The 18,135-nt window shown below is 42.6% G+C and overlaps 1 protein-coding gene across 8 annotated transcripts in view; it reads left to right on the top strand.

Annotated features, from left to right (window-relative positions):
• RPAP3 (RNA polymerase II associated protein 3) overlaps positions 1 to 18,135 on the top strand; it is a 319,254-nt gene that overhangs the window by 191,348 nt on the left and 109,771 nt on the right. For all 8 annotated transcript variants that reach the window (XM_085653336.1, XM_085653330.1, XM_085653333.1 and 5 more), the window contains one exon: positions 15,647 to 15,717. In XM_085653336.1, coding sequence (XP_085509462.1) covers positions 15,647 to 15,717 — 71 coding nt within the window. The remainder of the gene's footprint in view (positions 1 to 15,646; positions 15,718 to 18,135) is intronic.

Below are 18,135 nucleotides of genomic sequence, written 5' to 3'. Positions count from 1 at the left end.
TTAAATGTTCTCTTCATTCCGTCCTCCTTCTAACTGCCTGCTCCCTTCTCTGATGTCTCCGTTTGAATTTTCTGGCAACACATTTGGAGTTTACTATTCTATGTTGGACTTTGCATGTAGTTGCATCTTATTTTTTAGAATACTTTACACCTCTGCAGCAGAGTTTGAGTTGACACTTGGCCTGCAATGTATGAAAGCACCTAATTGGCAGTGGTGGTTTGGAGGCAAAAGCTGTACTAGAATTGTAGTGCCCTCCTTTGGCAACTAAGCCAAATGTGCTGATAGTCTCCAACCTGGACTGGCAACATTGGAGCCCTTACCCCCCAGTGATGCCCTCATGAATGCCATAATTGCTGTGGTTGAAACCATGTCCTTGCCCACCTGTTACTCGACAAGTAGCAAAGCGACACAGGCCTTTGCCCAGAATTCCAGACTTCCTCACCAAGCACCCTGCTGTGGAAGGTTGTATTGTGCAGGCTTCAACCTGAAAGGTTAATCCTAACTTGTTTCTAACCAGTTTCCCAAATAGAGAATCCAAACAAATCAATGATTTTGGCATACAGATGTTTTCTTCTGTCAGTCTGATACAGTCCTTAATGCAGTCTGCCTATTTAGCCTAATGGGACATTTCCAGTTTGATCTTACCAGGGGTCCCGGAGGTGATTAGGGTCTTCCTTGCTCAGATTGTCCATGATGGGCAAGATGCAGCGAAATGCCATCTGTGCAGGTCTAAACTGCTAGCAGTTTTTTTTGAGCAACCATTCATTTTTTACTACCATTTTAAAAGAGGAGAACCCTTCAAATTGTTCTTTTTTCCATTTCGCATGCTTCACTCAGGCAGCGCCAATGTAATTTTCAGCCTTGTAGCAGTGTTATTTGGTGATCTAGGTGACTGCCTTCCTTCTTCCTGGAGACCACACATCTCAGACCTGTTAATCACATTCACTGGCTTGTGCTGGACCACTGAGTTTGGGGCATGAACCTTATTTCAAGCCAGCGACCCCAAAGGGCAGTGCGCCGCCGAGGGATGCGCCAGCGCCATCCGCCATATTGCGTGATTGTCTTGCGCCCGCGTGACATTCATAAATAATGTTATCATACTGTATCACCCTGGATGGACTTGTTGTTGGATAGCAAGATGAGTGAGCGCTTCTCCACATGTCAGTTTTTAAAATCCCGCCACAGAATGCGCGCGTCAATTTAAAATATTAAGGCTGTTATAGAATAGCATTCTCATGATTTATTAAATGGTCTGTTTTAATACCAACATTTAAGCGTGATGAATGCAAGGGGCAGAATCAATTAAACTTACACCATTCTGTGTTTCTCCTTACCTGTACTTCATTTAAACAAATAAAATAAATAGATTTACTAATGTGCAGGAAATCAATGTAAATGTCATTAGAAGTGATTAGCTCTGTCACACATGTGACACAAAACACAAGAGCTGGTTTAGAATGTATCACCATGAATAAAGGCGTGCGGCAGGGATACATGCTTACTCCATTATTTTCCTTTTATTTATATGATCTAGTTGCATAGTTCATGCTAATGCATCTCCAATACATGCAGATAGCAAATTCTCTCTCTTATTGTTTGCGAAAGATACACTGCTTGCCTCAAAAACCCTCAGAGGGTTACAACTTTTAGTTGAATACTTTTTGCTGATGTGCATAGAGAGTAGACTGGGATCAAACTCCTCCAAAACAGATTATATAACCATCAATCTGCAAAAATTATACCGGGAGAATATCCATGAGTGGAGTAAATCTTAAAAGGGTAAAAACGGAATTTGAGTATTTGGGACAAAGATAATGGCACATTTGTCTTTCAACAAAGCATTAATCTGAACCTGCCTCTGTCTTCACTTCCTTGGCCTAACATTACACAACTCTTCCACCTAATTTTTAATGATTCAGCATGAATATGTATTTCTCAAAATGTCTATGACCACACACATTCTCTTTGGCAACCGTGGTAATACTATAGTCACACACCATCTCTCTGGGGACAAGGACATCTCTATAATCACACACCATCTCTGTGGGGACCTGCGCATGTCTATAATCACACACTATCTCTGTGGGGACCTCGACATCTTTAAAATCACACACTATCTATGTGGGGACCTGGGCATGTCTATAATCACACACTATCTCTGTGGGCGGCCATGTGTGCTGCCCCTGTGCTACAGGCCCCTGACTACAGAAAGGAATTTGTGGTTCAGACCGATGCCTCGGAGTACGGGGTCGGGGCGGTCCTCTCCCAGATGGACGCCGAAGGCCTCGACCGACCTGTGGCCTTTATCAGCCGCCGACTGCTGCCACGAGAACAGAGGCATAACCCAGCATAATTACTTGTAATTAGCACAACTCATAATTATGTGAGAGGCATAATCCAGCATTTAGTGCTATTTTCTTGGCTCAAAATGCACTCTTGCGTCTAAAATGGTCCAGAGGATGCATTTTGCACTCCGAAAATAGCACAGAGAGGCACAAGCACCATTGTTTTTTGCGGTGGCAAAGGAGCAGATTCGCAGAATCTGCCCCTTAGCAACCACAATTTTTGCATTTTGGATGCATCATCCCAAATGCACAAATCACTATTTAAGAAATCCCAAAATTTGCGATTACTTAAATTGTGATTGCATTTAGGGAATCGCAAATTGTGATTCCCTAAATGCAATGCAACAAAATAAAATAGCGATTTTGATTATAAGAAACGCAAATTACCATCAACTTAAAGTTGATGGTAGTTTGCGAAAACTTTAAAAAATGCACAAAAGTGCATTTTTCAAAGTTCTATGTTGCACACAAACATGTTCTTGGGGCATGTGTGTGTGCAACATGTTTTTTAATTGTACTTTCAAAGGTGCATCAGGGTGTCCTTTTGGCACCCTTGAAATTGCATGCACAATTTGCGAGTACCTATTTGGTACACGCAAATTGCGCATGAAATTCCCATTGAACATTTAAATTAACTTTGCAAGTATTTCTGAATATTGCAGAATTAGCAGCGTACCGTTGAACCACATTCTTTATTAATTCTGAAGTGTTTTGGAAACAAATCAATACACTAGGTGATGGCATTTCCACAGAGTAATGGTTGTGCACTTTATAGCTTTATTTGTAAAACAGTATGCCTGTGCAAATGTAATGGTCATTTTAACTGAAATTGTGTTGTCTGTAATGGCAGTATGCTACCATACCATGCATACTTCACTCTGCTCTTCACCATGCCAGGTCACTGCACTCTACTCTCCACCACTCCACTTTACACCACTCCATGCCACTGCACTTTACTCCACTCTTCACCCCTTCACTATATGACACTTTACTTTGTATGACAGCAATCTGCATCACTCCACTGTACGCCACTTCACTCTACACTATTCCACTCCGCACCACTCTATGCCACTCTACCCTGCACCACTCCACTCTGCACCACTGCGCTCTACTATGCACCACTCTAATCTATGCCACTGCTTCTATGACGCTGCATTGTACGCCGCTGAATTCTATGCTGCTGCACTCCATGCCACTGTGTTGAGTTTTAACAGGGTCAACCCATGAAAAACTACCCGACCTGGGTCAGTAATACAATATGCTCTAGAAGTGGTCGTGGTAGTATTTGTTTTAAAAACACATACAATGGAAAAAGCATTCACCGCTTGGAGACTCCATATGATTCAAAGGACAGGAATTTAATTCCATGAATTATGCAAGCATTAAATGCAATATAAAGTTAAAGCATTAATGGTTAGCAACACAGTTGCTCCAATCAACAGTAGTGCATTCAATATTTACAGCGCTCTCATTGTGAAGAAAAGCAAGGGTAGGGTCAATGGTAGTGAATCAGTGGGTGAGGGACAGGGTACATTTGTTGTTACATAGAACTGGACCTTTCCGGCCTAACATAGGTCAGTTGTTCCCATGTTTAAACATAGCTCAAAAGTACATATTGTTTCAGTCGTTTAATTCTTTGAGCTTGCGGACAGTTGGTAGATTGTCTACGTTTCGACCTCTTGTATATGGAGGGTGATTTGTTCCTCACATTGGGGTCTTCGTCAGGGCCAGGCTGGGAAGAGCACTTGTAGAGGGAAGGACGGTCAGCGTTTGTTCCCTTGTGGGCTCTCAAGTAGCTCCTGGAATTCAACAGCAGTAGTAGCTGACGGGGTAATGATTCTCCCACAGCAAAGACTAAATCAATATCAGGATCTCCTTTCGCTGGCTGTTCGGCTCTCGAGAGAACGAACTCTGACCATCCTTCCCTCTACAAGTGCTCTTCCCAGCCTGGCTCTGACGAAGACCCCAACGTGAGGAACAAATCACCCTCCATATAAAAGGGGTAGAAACGTAGAAAATCTACCAACTGTCCGCAAGCTCAAAGAGTTAAACAACTGAAACAATATGTACTTTTGAGCTATGTTTAAACATGGGAACAACTGGCCTATGTTAGGCCGGAAAGGTCCAGTTCTGTGTAACAACAAATGTGTATATATATGTCACTATACCTTTACCCTGTCCCTCACCCAGTGATTCACTACTATTGACCCTACCTTTCCTTTTCTTCACAATGAGAGCACTGTAAATATCGAATGCACTACTGTTGATTGGAGAAACTGTGTTGCTAACCATTAATGCTTTGAGTTTATATTGCATTTAATGCTTGCATAATTCATGGAATTAAATTCCTGTACTTTGAATCATATTGAGGCTCCAAGCGGTGAATGCTTTTTCCATTGTATGTGTTTAAAAAAAAATACTACCACGACCACTTCTAGAGCAGATTGCACTCCATGCCACTGCACAACTCCACTCAAAATCACTTCCCTCTGCTCTAAAAAAAATCTACTCTATGTCACTGCACTATATGCCACTACACTCTACGCCACTCAACTTCACTCTGTGCCACTACATTCTATGGCACTTCACTTTTCTCTGAAACAATCTAGTCTACGTCACTTTACTTTAAGCCAGTGCACTCTAGGTCACTCTACTCCACTCTATGCCACTCCACTCCACTCCACTCTACGCCACTGCACTCTACGCCACTGCACTCTATGCCACTGCACTCTATGCCAATGCACTCTACGCCAATGCACTCTATTCAGCTCCACTGTACTCTATGCCACTCTACTCTATGCAACTACACTCATGCCAATGCACTCTACACCACTCTAAACCACTGCACTCTGACACTCTACCCTGCACCACTCTATTCAATGTCGCTTTAGTCTACTCTTAAATATACTCTACGTCACTGCACTAAATGCCACTTCACTCTATGCCACTCTACTTCACTCTGTACCACTACACTCTGCCACTTCACTTTACTCTAAAACAATCTGCTCTATGCCACTGCAATTTATGCCACTCTACTCCACTCTATGCCACTGCACTCTATGCCACTGCATTCTATGCCAATGCACTGTACGTCACTGCACTCTAAACCACTGCACTCTTCTCTCTGCCCCACTGTACTCTACCCCACTCTACTCTGTCACTGCACTCTGCGCCACTCTACACCATTGCACTTTACGACACCCTACTCTGCAACACTGCACACTGTCAATGCACTCTACATTTCTCTTCTTTGCATCATCGCACTCTACGCCACTGAACTCTGCATCACTCCACTCTAAACCACTGCGCTCTCTGCCACTTTACTTGATGCCACTCTAATCTACACCAGTGCACTCTACGCCATTGCACTCTATGCCACTCCACTCAGGCCCACTCCTCTCTGCACCAATGCACGCATTTATGCACCAGTCTAATCTATGCCACTGCATTGCATGACACTGCATTGTATGCCACTGAATTATAAACTGGTGAACTCTACATCGCTGCACTATATGTCACTGCATTCTACGCCCTCTGCACCACTCCACTCTGTACCACAGTACTCAATGCCACTGCACTCTACATCACTCTACTCAACACCCCTACCACTGCACTCTACGCCTCTCTACTCTTCACTACTGCATATTAGGCCAATGCACTCTACGCCACTCCATTCTAACATAACATAATATGTATTTGTAAAGTGCACATTCAGCCAGAAGGGAAATCTTGATGCCGAATAACAGACGTTTATTGTCACTCAACTCAATGGTACTAATTTTATCAACCTAAGAAGGTGTGAACACACTCCCCTGACCTAAATGCTGCTATTTCACCTGGAGTGGACCTCTGTTGTAACAAAACAGCAAACTTCCAGTAGAAGCCAGACAACTGGACTCTATTTGAGGGAAGGACAGCAGCAAATGTGCAGCACCCTCAAACTGGTTCCTAATGGACACCATAGCTGAGTAAACTCAGTGCATTCTCCCTTAGTAGGGATATATACTGTACCCCCAACCTTCCCTGTGTCCATAACAGCAGCTCCAAGCATCACTGGATCATTTGTTGGACCATCATTCTCCAGGCAAAAGCTAGCAAGAGGCACAGCCTTCCAATACACAGGGAAATCCACCACTGTGCACATTGCATACCAAACCACCCACTTGATAAATAAAACAGATCTGATTATGATGCTTGTTGGACCAACACTCTCCTGGAAAAAGCGAGAAAGATGCATAGCCTCCTGATACACAAGAAAATCCACCAGTATGCACACAGCACAGCTAAAATATTTAGGAACAAAATATTGAGGCAATTACTGCATATAGCTAAGCATAGATTTACTCTTCTTAACTCCACATCTGCATGCCTTGAAGATGTATCGTCAAGGGACATATGTGGGGATTTAAGTATATTAAACCTATACTTACCTAGATATATTATTGCCTATCTATATTTTGTTTCTCCATATGCTGGCTATGATAGTCTGGTAACTTGATATTCCCTATTTGATATTCCGTAGCACCACCCTTCATGTGTAACCCATATTCCTCCAGAACAAAATCTGAGAAAGAGATGTAAAAAGTGCAGGGATGTGGAACCAAGCCCCTGGAATGAGATCTAAAATGTTATTCTGGTATTTAAATATTCCCTACTCAATATTTCAGGTGACAACCAACGAGTGCATAGATGAAGATAGGGGCTGTTTATTTATTTATTTGCTGTTTTCTATAGTTCAGACATGATTCAAGGGCATTTAAGTGTTTTACAATAGAAAAATACATCTGTTCGAGATACACAAACATCATGGAACAGTCCACTGCAAAAATAAAAGGACTAGGCAGTTTATAATCACAAATGAACAGTACTGGAAAACAATAAACTTGATCACCCAAGGAGTTATGCGAAGGGCTGATGGGAGGGAGTTCCATAGCCTTATTATACTACAAGAGAAAGATTGTTTCAGGTAGCCTTCTTGCCAGAATGTCAAAGGTTTGAGCATGAGTGATTCCGCACTGCTTGATTCGCTGGGTACCCAAGACTCAATATTCCGCCAAGGTATACAGGTGCGAAAGACCATAGCCCATTGTTGTTCAACAGTAGGTGGTTTAATCAGTTATCGTGGAGATTCTGACTCTGTAAAGGTTTCTAAGAATACACAACAACAACCTCTTTATTCTGCATATTCTTACATGTCTTAGTTACTGCTCCTATGCACTTCTTTACAATGCTTGGAGGTAGTCTGGATTGCTCTTGTAGTTTGAATCAGTTATCAATTTTTTTTGCACTCCGTACCACATTGGCTGGAAGTGTTACATAGACTCTTGACTGCCACTGACTTGAGGTGCACCAGAGTAGGCCAGTAGGAATCAGTATGAATTGCAAATTGAATGCGGAAGATAGTGCTGGACCTCTATATTGTTTGATGCTTTAGATTTGTCTGAGACTCCTAATATGGTGGTTAATAATGAAGAAATATAGTCCTAGATTGCCAGTGATTTTTCAAGTTGAGACAGAATAGATCCCATTATTCACTGAGTGCTTGCATCTCCTCTGAAAGTACATAATTGCCCCCTACCACACGCTTACGACAAACCCCTCAATGTCTTCCCTAAGCTCAACCATGACTCACTGACCCTCCTAATGGGCCGGGTCAAGTCAGGGTCACCAGCCGACCCCTGCCAGCCACTGTATTCCGTATGGCAATCCCGGGGGTGGAGAGCAAGGACCTTGACCTATTAAATCGGTCTCTTGAATCTGGCCATGTCCCGACCGACTTTAAGGAAGCACGAGTCATTCCCCTTCTGAAAAAACCAGGGGCAGACGCAAAGAAACTTTTTAGGCCAATCTCCCAGCTCCCTTTTTTGGCAAAGGTGCTGGAACAGGACATGCTGAAAACTCTGTCACATTACCTAGAAGTCAATCAGCTACTGCAAACCACTCAGGCAGGCTTTAGGGCCCACCACAGTACAGAAATGGTAATGCTGGCTGTGATGGATGAACTTAGGCTCATGGCCGAAAACAAAAATCCAAGCGCCCTGGTCCTGTTGGACCTGTCCGCGGCATTTGACACTGTCAACCATGACCAACTATTGTCGCGGATCTCGGAGATGGCCATCCAAGGACCGGCTCTCAGATGGCTCACGTCCTTCCTAACAGACCGATCACAGAGAATACAGTTGGCCGACCAGGTGTCTGTCTCCGGCAAACATATGTGCGGGGTTCCACAGGGCTCGGCGCTGTCCCCCCTCTTGTTCAATGCCTACCTCCAGCCCCTGGTGGTCGCATTGACTCACATGGAGTGCTAGGTCTACAACTATTCAGACGACACCCAAATCATTATCCAGATAGACAACTCCCCTTCTGCCCATACACGATTGCAAAACATTTTAAAATACACAGTAAACTGGATGACCGCCAACTCCCTAAAAATTAATCCCGACAAAACCAAGGTACTGGCCATCACCACGGACACCAATCCCTGGAGTGACCTCTTTTGGCCTCCGGAGCTTGGCACAAATCCTAAGCCAGCCCAGGCCGTAAAAAGCATGGGCATCAAAATTGATGCCAAGCTCCCCATGTCCCGCCAGGTATCCGCCGTAGTAGGAATTTGTGTAGGCCTGCTAAGGCAGCTACGGAAACTGGCCCCCCTCCTCTCCTTCACTACACATAGAATGGCGGTATCTGCCATGACAGTGTCACGACTGGATTACGGACACTCTCTGTATATCGGCCTCCCAGAAAAGCTGCTTGCCAAATTGCAGGTGATTATGAACGATGCCGCCAGACTGATCTTCAGACTTCCAAGGAGGGCCCACGTCACCCCCCTTCTACGACAGCTGCACTGGCTCCCGGTCATGCAGAGAACCAGGTTCAAGGGCCTATGCATTGCTCATAAAGCCATTTATGGCCAGGCCCCTGCTTACATCAAAGATCGCTGGTACACTACACGCCCAGCAGGCCCCTCTCCTCTTCGGATGCAGTCCTGCTGGCCTGCCCTCGCTTTAGCACCTCCTCGAAAGGAGGCAGAACCTTTTCGACCTTAATCCCACAACTGTGGAACAAGCTGCCTGCAAACCTTCATAAGGAACCCGCCCTCCTCCCATTTAGGAAGAAGCTAAAAACTCTTTTCTGGGGCACAACCTAACCAATCATTCTCACACTTTCTGGCACATGTGCCACGGTAGGGCTCTCTCTCACAGCGCTTAGAGACCTGGAGGTGATAATGCCCTCTAGAAATCCCAATTACAATTACATCAAATCGAGGGATGAATCTCCATTTCTTGTAGGAGTACCCAGGAAGTCAGATTCTGTGACCTTAGCCACCTACTTATCATCTTTAATATGCCCATGAATCTTTGCATATGTGTTTACTCTAGGACCAGGTGAAATTTCTGTTACGCTGGCATGAAATTCCTAGAATGATGCTATAACACCATGTTGTGTACTTACACACCGTTCACACCACAGTCCTATTGCGGGAGCATCTGAACAACTCAAACAACCGGACCTCAAGAAGCCGGTGTTCAATGCACTTTTATTTGTTTGCTCTAATATCTTTTGCACAACATGTGTCCAAAATGAATGCAAGGAAGTATTTTGCACTAAAATATAGTGCTAAACGCTGGATTAGCATTTTGTCTAATTACATATAATTTTTCCTTGTTTTTCTAAAATTTTGTATATTTACACAAAAGCAAATGATGCAAATTTCACACACACTTGGTTTATTTGCACATCTACGGGAGCCCAATCAGTTACAAGGAGAAGCTTGCTAGTAGAGTCACCCCAGGATCTACCATACGTATCGCATCCAATAGGGATGTATATGGCAACTGATGTAAAGGCAATACCCAAATTACCACTATTCTTTAAATGTGATCTTTTAAGAAGAATGCCAGGGAAGAATGAGAGATGGGAATTAAGCAGGGGCAGTGGCACCGGGGCTCAGATGTTTGAGATAATCTATACAGCATGCTCCAGGCATGGGAATACAGACAGCTAGTATTAGTGCAGCAGCTCTAGTCACACTGGGGCATAGTAGATCCACACCAATCTACTTCTAGGACAGAGCACTGGGATCTATCTATCAGTTCAGAAGGTACAGTGGCACTGCAGGTGAAGGAGTCCACTCCAAATCGATTTGCAGACATTTCACCACAGGGCAAACACCAACACACTCTGAATATCGGTGTTTGCCCATCGGTGATTGCCTTTTTTTCTATTTTATGGGGTGTGCTCCTCCTGTACCCCTGCTGCCCACCCCACTGTGCTCACAGGCATTTTGCCATCTACTACTGCAGAGCTGTTTAATCAAGTGCTTTTGTGCACAAAAGCAAAATGTCTGTTGGCACAATTAACGTACGCTAAAAGTCTACATACCTTCCAAGACCAAGCATGGCCCACAAAGGTACAGTTATCATTACTGCAGTAGGTGCAAATGGAAATTGGCACCTGCAGGGTGAAGAGCCAACAGCATCTTGTTTCAGGCATTAAGGATTGAGATGCTACCATCATTGTATTTTTGCACTGTAGCACTTACACAGTGCTGTATACCCCTAGCCTGCTGCACCATGAGAAAGTGTGTCGTTGGCAGAATGTTGCATTATTTGTGATGATAGACATGCTCCTATCTTGTCTTAGGGCGCAGTGCCCATGGATGGACATGAGCTGAGAGAGACAGGTACATTTTAATAAAGTTCGGACTGAAACATATAGGCAGCAACAAAGCAGGTGACTGAATGCATGTATCTCAAAAAAGTGCTGTAATCAGAGGTCTAGTAATACAATTGGCAACATGCACAAGCCAAAGATCCTCCAAAATATGTAAAATGATGTCAAATTCGCAAGATTGGGAGCTAGTGCTATGAGCAGCAGCCATGTACCTTTTACAGGCCTGTGCTCTAGCTTTTACTATACAATTATTTCCACTGAAAGATTTTGGACTAAAAGAAATGCTGCTCATGCATTTTCTTGTCAAGGGTTTACTATATTTAAAAGAAGACCATTAGCTCAATTAAACTTGATTATATTGCAAAGGACTTGCGTAAAACTAACACACAAACATTGGCACGCAGTTAATATTTGTGTATAAATGCATATTTAAGTCAGAACTATTGGCTTTGCTTCTGGAAAAATGTCAACATGTCAAATTACAATATCATTTTGTTTTGTAGGGCAATTGCCTTTGTGAGGCCCAGCTTTTAAGTTAAATAACTTTTGCAGCTTTTCAATCTTTTATATTTCACTGCTGAGTATACTTTAAGCATGTGTGATGTTTTAAGGTGAGTTGACTCTTTTGAGATGTCACTGCAGTTCATAGAAATCTAATGACACTGTGAAGAGGGGGTGAAAGCGGCTGGGCTGTCTCGACGGGAGCTGGGAGTGTCAAGGTCTAGGCCCTTTGTTATTCAGAGGTGCCTGGGACAGCCACATTCGCACCCCTTTCTCGTCGGCCACTGGGATTGCAAAGGATGCCTGCACCTTGCACATCAGCAGGAGGGGGGGAAGGGTCTGACACGGAGGATGGAGTTGGGATAAGGTCTTCCCTTTAGAAGTGTATTGTTCTCTGGTTTGTTGGACGGGGAAAGACAGCTTGCAGTATTAAACTGTGCGAAGGCGCATTTCAGCATATTGAAAGGCTGACCTAGAAATTGCTTTTAAAAAACGTCTGTAATCCATATTGGGGAAGAATAATTAAGAGTGCATCCCAAGCAAAATGATAGATGCCTTATTTAAAATATGTAAATATACATATATATATGTATATATATATATATATATATATATTTTAAAAGCTCTACTCCTGCATTATTATGGGAGTTTTTTCTGAAAACACACACTTTGAACTGTTCTAGGTGTAGTTGTGCTTTTGTTCTGATCTGAATGTGATCTGGAAAATATTTGGCCTTGCTTTGAAGACATTCTATTTGGTGCTGTATGTAGAATTTCTAAACAGTTCCACTCTAGGTTGTTGCTAGTGGGGTGTGCAAACAGTTTAATTTGCTTTTTGGTCATTGCGAAAAATTATAGCAAACTTAAATGAAATTAGGTGTAATTGTGCTAAATATAAATCTGTCAGTTTTCATTAAATTTTAGTGCAAAATGCATCCTCACGTAAAATAATTTGGCAATAGGATGCATTTCAACAAAAGCACCACAAACAATAGCTACTTACATTCTGTTGTTCCTGTGCATTGGCTGTCATTTTTTACTGCAAACTGCACGCATGCAGTAAATATTTACTGCTAATTGCATATAATTACTCAAAGTGGCATAATGGCATATATATTTAGGAATTTTGCATAACAAGCATAATACAACATTCCAGAAATTACACAAATTACACCGGCGAAATTTAAGTTTCACCCAGGCCTGGGTACCTTTCCTAAAAAGGAAGTTTAGTGCCTAAGAACTGGGGGGCAGATTTATGTTGGATTTGCGCCACTTTTACGCCGCCGTTGCGTCACTTTTGTGACGCAGCAGCGGCGTAAACCCTGCGCCACGTTGCGCCCTATTTACATCATGACACATCTATGGAGATGCGTCACGGTGTAAAGCCCTGCGCCACATGAAACCTGCGTCAGGTTTCATGTGGGCGTTTCTACGCAGGGGAGGGGGCGTTCCGTCGCAGGAACGCCCCTGAAAAGTGACTCAGTGAAATCTACAAGATTTCACTGAGTCACTTTTCCAGCGCTGATGCGTCAAAACCCTGCACCAGCTTGAAGCAGGCATAAGGCTTGACGCACTACGTTACAGATAGGGCAAGTTGGGAGAGTGCTGAAGTTGCGTGTCACACGCAACACTACTTCAGCACTGTGTCAACTTTACGCCCCAGATGCGACATGCATCTGTTTATTCCTGCGCCATGATGCGCCGCATTGGAAATGCGGCGCATCATGGGTGGCGCAAGGGTAAACTTGCGTGCCGCATCTTTCCTGGCGCATCCCTGCTGATTTGCAGAGATGCGCCAGGCAACATAAATCTGCCCCTGGGTTTGCAAAGAGTAGACTATGAAATGCTGGTTTTATTCTTTAAGGCACTATTAGTTTAGATTATCCAATTGCAAATGCAGGACTACAAGTCTTAGAAAGCAAAAAAGGCAGGATGAGTGCCTAGTAGTGGATATCTTTATCTTTAGTAAATGAACAAGACTCTTATCTTAGAATTGCAGTGAAAATAGCACATTTAAGGCTTCATTTAGGTTAACATGACCATTGTAATTGGGACTGAGCAAGGTTTGCCCAAACCCAAAATCATTTTATTTTAATAAATAGTAAAAAGGTTAATTTGCATGAAAATACAGGATTATGCCTTTGAAATGTCTGTCCTTTCTGCTGCTAGCATGAGAATCTGGTGAACAAAGTGTGTTTAAATGCAAAGTGTGTTTAAGCCTGCAGTACCACCTCCTGTCTCCGGGGGCAGAGCTGAGCAGAAATATAAACACACTTGTTGAAACACAGGTCCCCACAAGGCAATTTTTTAAAAAGTTGTAAAAATTTACACAAATGTTCCTGAAGCCATTTTTTATGATTTAGAAGACATTGCCTTGTAGGGACCTGGGTTCAGGTCCCCACAGTGCAATCAAGTCCCCACAGCGTGAGCGTGTTATCACACCCAAGTCCCCACAAGGATAGTAACACAAACCCACGCACACACACACACACACGCAAACACGCAAACAACACAGTTCTGCAGCTTAGTCTACTAGCACTGCAGACAGAAATAAAATATTTACATAATTCACTTCAGTCAGTTCCGTTCCTGTCCGTACCGTATGTTAATGGTCATGACACATCAGTGGGAGGTCATATTTCCACCGTTCAATCCCTGCCATCACCCACGACCAGTAGATATTGAAGATTATTTCTGGATCACAATAAACATCAAAATCTTTATCTTGTTCCAAAGATCTCAGCTTATAGGGGCCCTTACACAATACTGGGAACTACTTTGCCAGAGACAGTTGATTCTCTGAAACAAGCACTCATCTGCTTCTCATTGTGGTCTTTGTTGTTGGCAGGGCTGTTCTTATGACATCTAAGCCTCATGGCTCCCATATCCATGTAGTTCATCTTAATCAAATGAAATAATTCCCTGTGATTCTATTGCTATCCTTCCTGCCTCTCCTTCCTTCGTGAGCTCCTTGCTCCCCATTGTGTGTATTCAGTTTTTTATCCTTACATAGCAGGAAAAAGATTTGAACTGTGCTGGAACAGTTTGTGACTTATGGGTAACACGCTGACAGTGGGTGATGATTGAATGGTTGCACCGGTTTCGTTTGCAAACAAGGGAGAGCCGTAAAATACTTTTGGGGAAATGTTTACTATGTAGCGCAAAAAACAGTAATGCACAAATCTCCTTAATCTACACCAACAATGCTCTGCTGACTTGAAGAGTCCAGTTCACATCACTGTAAAATGTACTCCACTCACTAAGGATGAAGCTTGAAATAATGCAACCTGCCACAAGACTGCTTGCGATTGTCTTGTGGCACCACCCGAGCCATATCCTGTTCATTTTGCAAACTCTGAGCAGCTATTCATTTCTGATACTTTCAGGGCCAAGCCCCTTAGATACTTCTTTACTTTGTCTGCTCCAAAACCTCCAACGTCTTGTGTCTGTTTACCATTCTTCAGCATGAACATTTCTGGCATAATGCTGCATGGATATGCGTTTCCTGCTTTTTCTCTCAAATTGTCACAGGTGGGTAGTGTTTATGTTGGGAATGATGATCCAAACAAGTGCGTAGTAACACACTTCTTGGCACTGTAATACAAACTTGCTTCTGCTTATGAAGTGCCACCATAGTGATACAGGAATCTGTAAGGCGTCGGCATAACCCATCTTTCTCTACAGCTGAGGCTCCGGGTTACTGTGACAGCACCCATACTGTGGATAACTAAGAGATTTCATATGAGAACTGCTTGATATGAAATGATAATAATGATACATTCCACACAATTAATTTCCTTCAACTCTGAAACTAACGGTTCTTAACTACAATGAGAACAGATTGCATGTTCATATAAGATGGAAATTCCTGTTCATTTAAAAGTTATTTGGCTAAAAGGATTCCAATTGTAACCTTTTTTCATGACATATTTTAGAGGAAACTCCTCTTAGAAAAAAAAACCTAATGATTCTATTAAAACTTGCCTCCGTCACCACGCCCCCTTCTTTTCTATCTCTTTAACCAACTTTTTTCCTTCCAGGTACTAAGATGTGAAGTAGCCATCGTGCTGCATACATTCTAGGTGAAGATAATAAATTAGGTGACCCTTCTTTGTTTTCCTCCTCAGACTTTGAAATTGTTTTGAAGTTGGAGCCTGGGAATAAACAAGCCTTGACCGAACTGGCTAAAATCAGCAAAGTAAGCATTGCTTAAAATTCTTTTTAAGTTTTAATCTACTTTGAAATTACCTACCTTAGATGTCTACTGTATGTTTTGCTTTTTTTCTTGATATTAAAAAAGGCACATTGTGTCTTAAGATTCACGGCTTCCATAACGAATATGCCAATCTAAAAAATGCTGACTGATCCCATAACGACCTTCCAAATCTATAAGGGCAGACTGATTAGTTTGACATGTTTGAAAATGTTTTTTTGTTCAATGAGTCCTTTTTAATTTACTTCAATTGATTGTAACTGTCATAAGTATTTTATGTTGTGTTGGCAAGTGAACATTTCATTTGCTCTCCCTTTTAAACGGCAAATATTCCTGCGGTTACTGAGTGCCTTAGCATTTCTATGGGATAAGTCCTGTCACAAAATAATTTGCCAATATGGTAGACCTATTTCATCCGAACCAGGCTCAAGGGCTACTGTCGGAATTCTTGTCCCAATGTCCGTTGGGGCCAGTGGTCCATTTTCTTTTGCATGTATCTAATTTCTGAGCTGTGCATTCAGTTGAACAGGCTTTCAGCTTTATCTTCAGGTGTCATTCATGGAAGGTCTGTGATGGTATATGTAGCATGTGCTGCTCTTTAAAAGAAAGGCATGAGGAATTCTGTGCATCCATCGTCTCTCAGTTCTGTGCATAGGATTAAGAAAGGTGTGAGCATGTCCCGACCTTAATATAAAATGATCTGTAAATTGCCATCTCCACCTCAACAGATCGAATACCTCCATCCCCACTCTGGCAGGCTATGGGGGGAATTCCTGCTCTTTGAAGAGTGAAGTAATGGGAGAATAAGTGGTTTTAGGTTTATGGAGGCAACCTTTTTATTATGTAGAAGATATGTCTAAAAGGGCACTTTTCCTCTTTGAAAAAGCCTTTTTAGTGGAAGCAAGGCTGCGATGTTTTCTTATGAATTTAAGAAGATGCTGCTTCCATCAAAAAGATAGTGAAATACCTCAAAACTATGCCACATCTTTAATATTTTGCCACACCCTCTTTCATGTCTCAAAACCACTTCTCATAATGCAGGAAGAGATTACTTCTGTGCCATAGTAAGGAGTCAAGGAACTCATAGGTCCATCTTTCCTAGTGGTCTTGAGTACAATGCAAATAAGGGAACATGGAATTAAGAATCCAATAAAGCATGAGAGATAGTGCATTCCTGTGTGGGCTTACAGTGAAGGGGTGGGCTGTTGAAGGCATGTTGTGTATTAAGATATTGAGGGTTGTAGAGAATAGTGTCATACTTAAGACATCATGGCTTGGCCTCTGTTTGTCCACTATCGTCTTTCAGAGTAAAGATGAGTATGTAATACTCATTCAGATGGAGGCATTGGTTGCCGGTCCAAAGGCCTGGGATGACAGTGGAGCTGTACAATCGTGCCTTAGATGGCCAAACAGCTCTGCTCTCTTTACTAAAATGGTTGAATCAAGGGATGCATTTAAAATAGCTTGCCCTAAACCTTTATGAACACTACTCCCAAATGTGTTTTGCTAATCCCCCTCCCAATCATGCTCAATATTTGTAGCATTGTGTGCGTTATTGACTGCTCCCAGGCATTTATCGATTCTGTCCTTATTACAGCAAAACATCATGATGCTCCCGCATAGACCCATGAGCTTCCTGTGCATGGAGTGTTTGTATGTGGGTTAAACAATGCAATTCTATTTTGTCTCTTGAGTAACGATTGTAAATGTACCAAAATGTACAGTTCCAAAATCTGAAATAGTTATTCCTTCAGGGTCCTCTTTTTAATGTGTTACAGATGCCTCTCCTCCTACAGTATTGCTCTCTGGGAATTCGCTGCCACATCCGGTTTACACCGTATATTATTTGGCTCCCATGCCGATTCATTCATTCAAGTCCATCGTGACTGCCGACTCATTCATTGAAGTCGACCGTGACTTATACAGGAGCGAAATATCAAGTTCCGTATCTTAGAAAATACAATTGGGGCCGAGTAGAACGCCGAACGCATTTCATTTAGTCCAGCCGACCGTTATTTTCGAAAGAGCACCACAAAGTTGCCAACATTGTGGATTGGCACCTGTGGTGCCAAAATTGTGGATCAACATGTGGTTATCACATCATGCATCATAGGACGCTTTTAATCCGACAGTAGCTCCAATCAGAACACTCCACCCACAAGATCAACGAATCATTCCCCAGAACCCAGTCCTGATGAGACCCCATATCTAAAGTGGGTCGAAACGCCGTCAACAGACAAGAGAGAGAGCATATAACAAGTCATCATTAATGTATTAGGCTCATCCTTTTGTACTTTACCAATAACCTGTTCCCCCTTTTTTTCACTATGTCACACAAATATTCACTAAAATAGGTTATGGTCACATCACTGAGGTTCACATTTGGTTGCTAAATGTTTAATA

The sequence above is a fragment of the Triturus cristatus genome, chromosome 4_1 (genome assembly GCF_964204655.1).
Source record: "Triturus cristatus chromosome 4_1, aTriCri1.1, whole genome shotgun sequence".
Lineage (NCBI taxonomy): Eukaryota > Metazoa > Chordata > Amphibia > Caudata > Salamandridae > Triturus > Triturus cristatus.
This window is presented reverse-complemented; position numbering and strand designations above follow the sequence as displayed.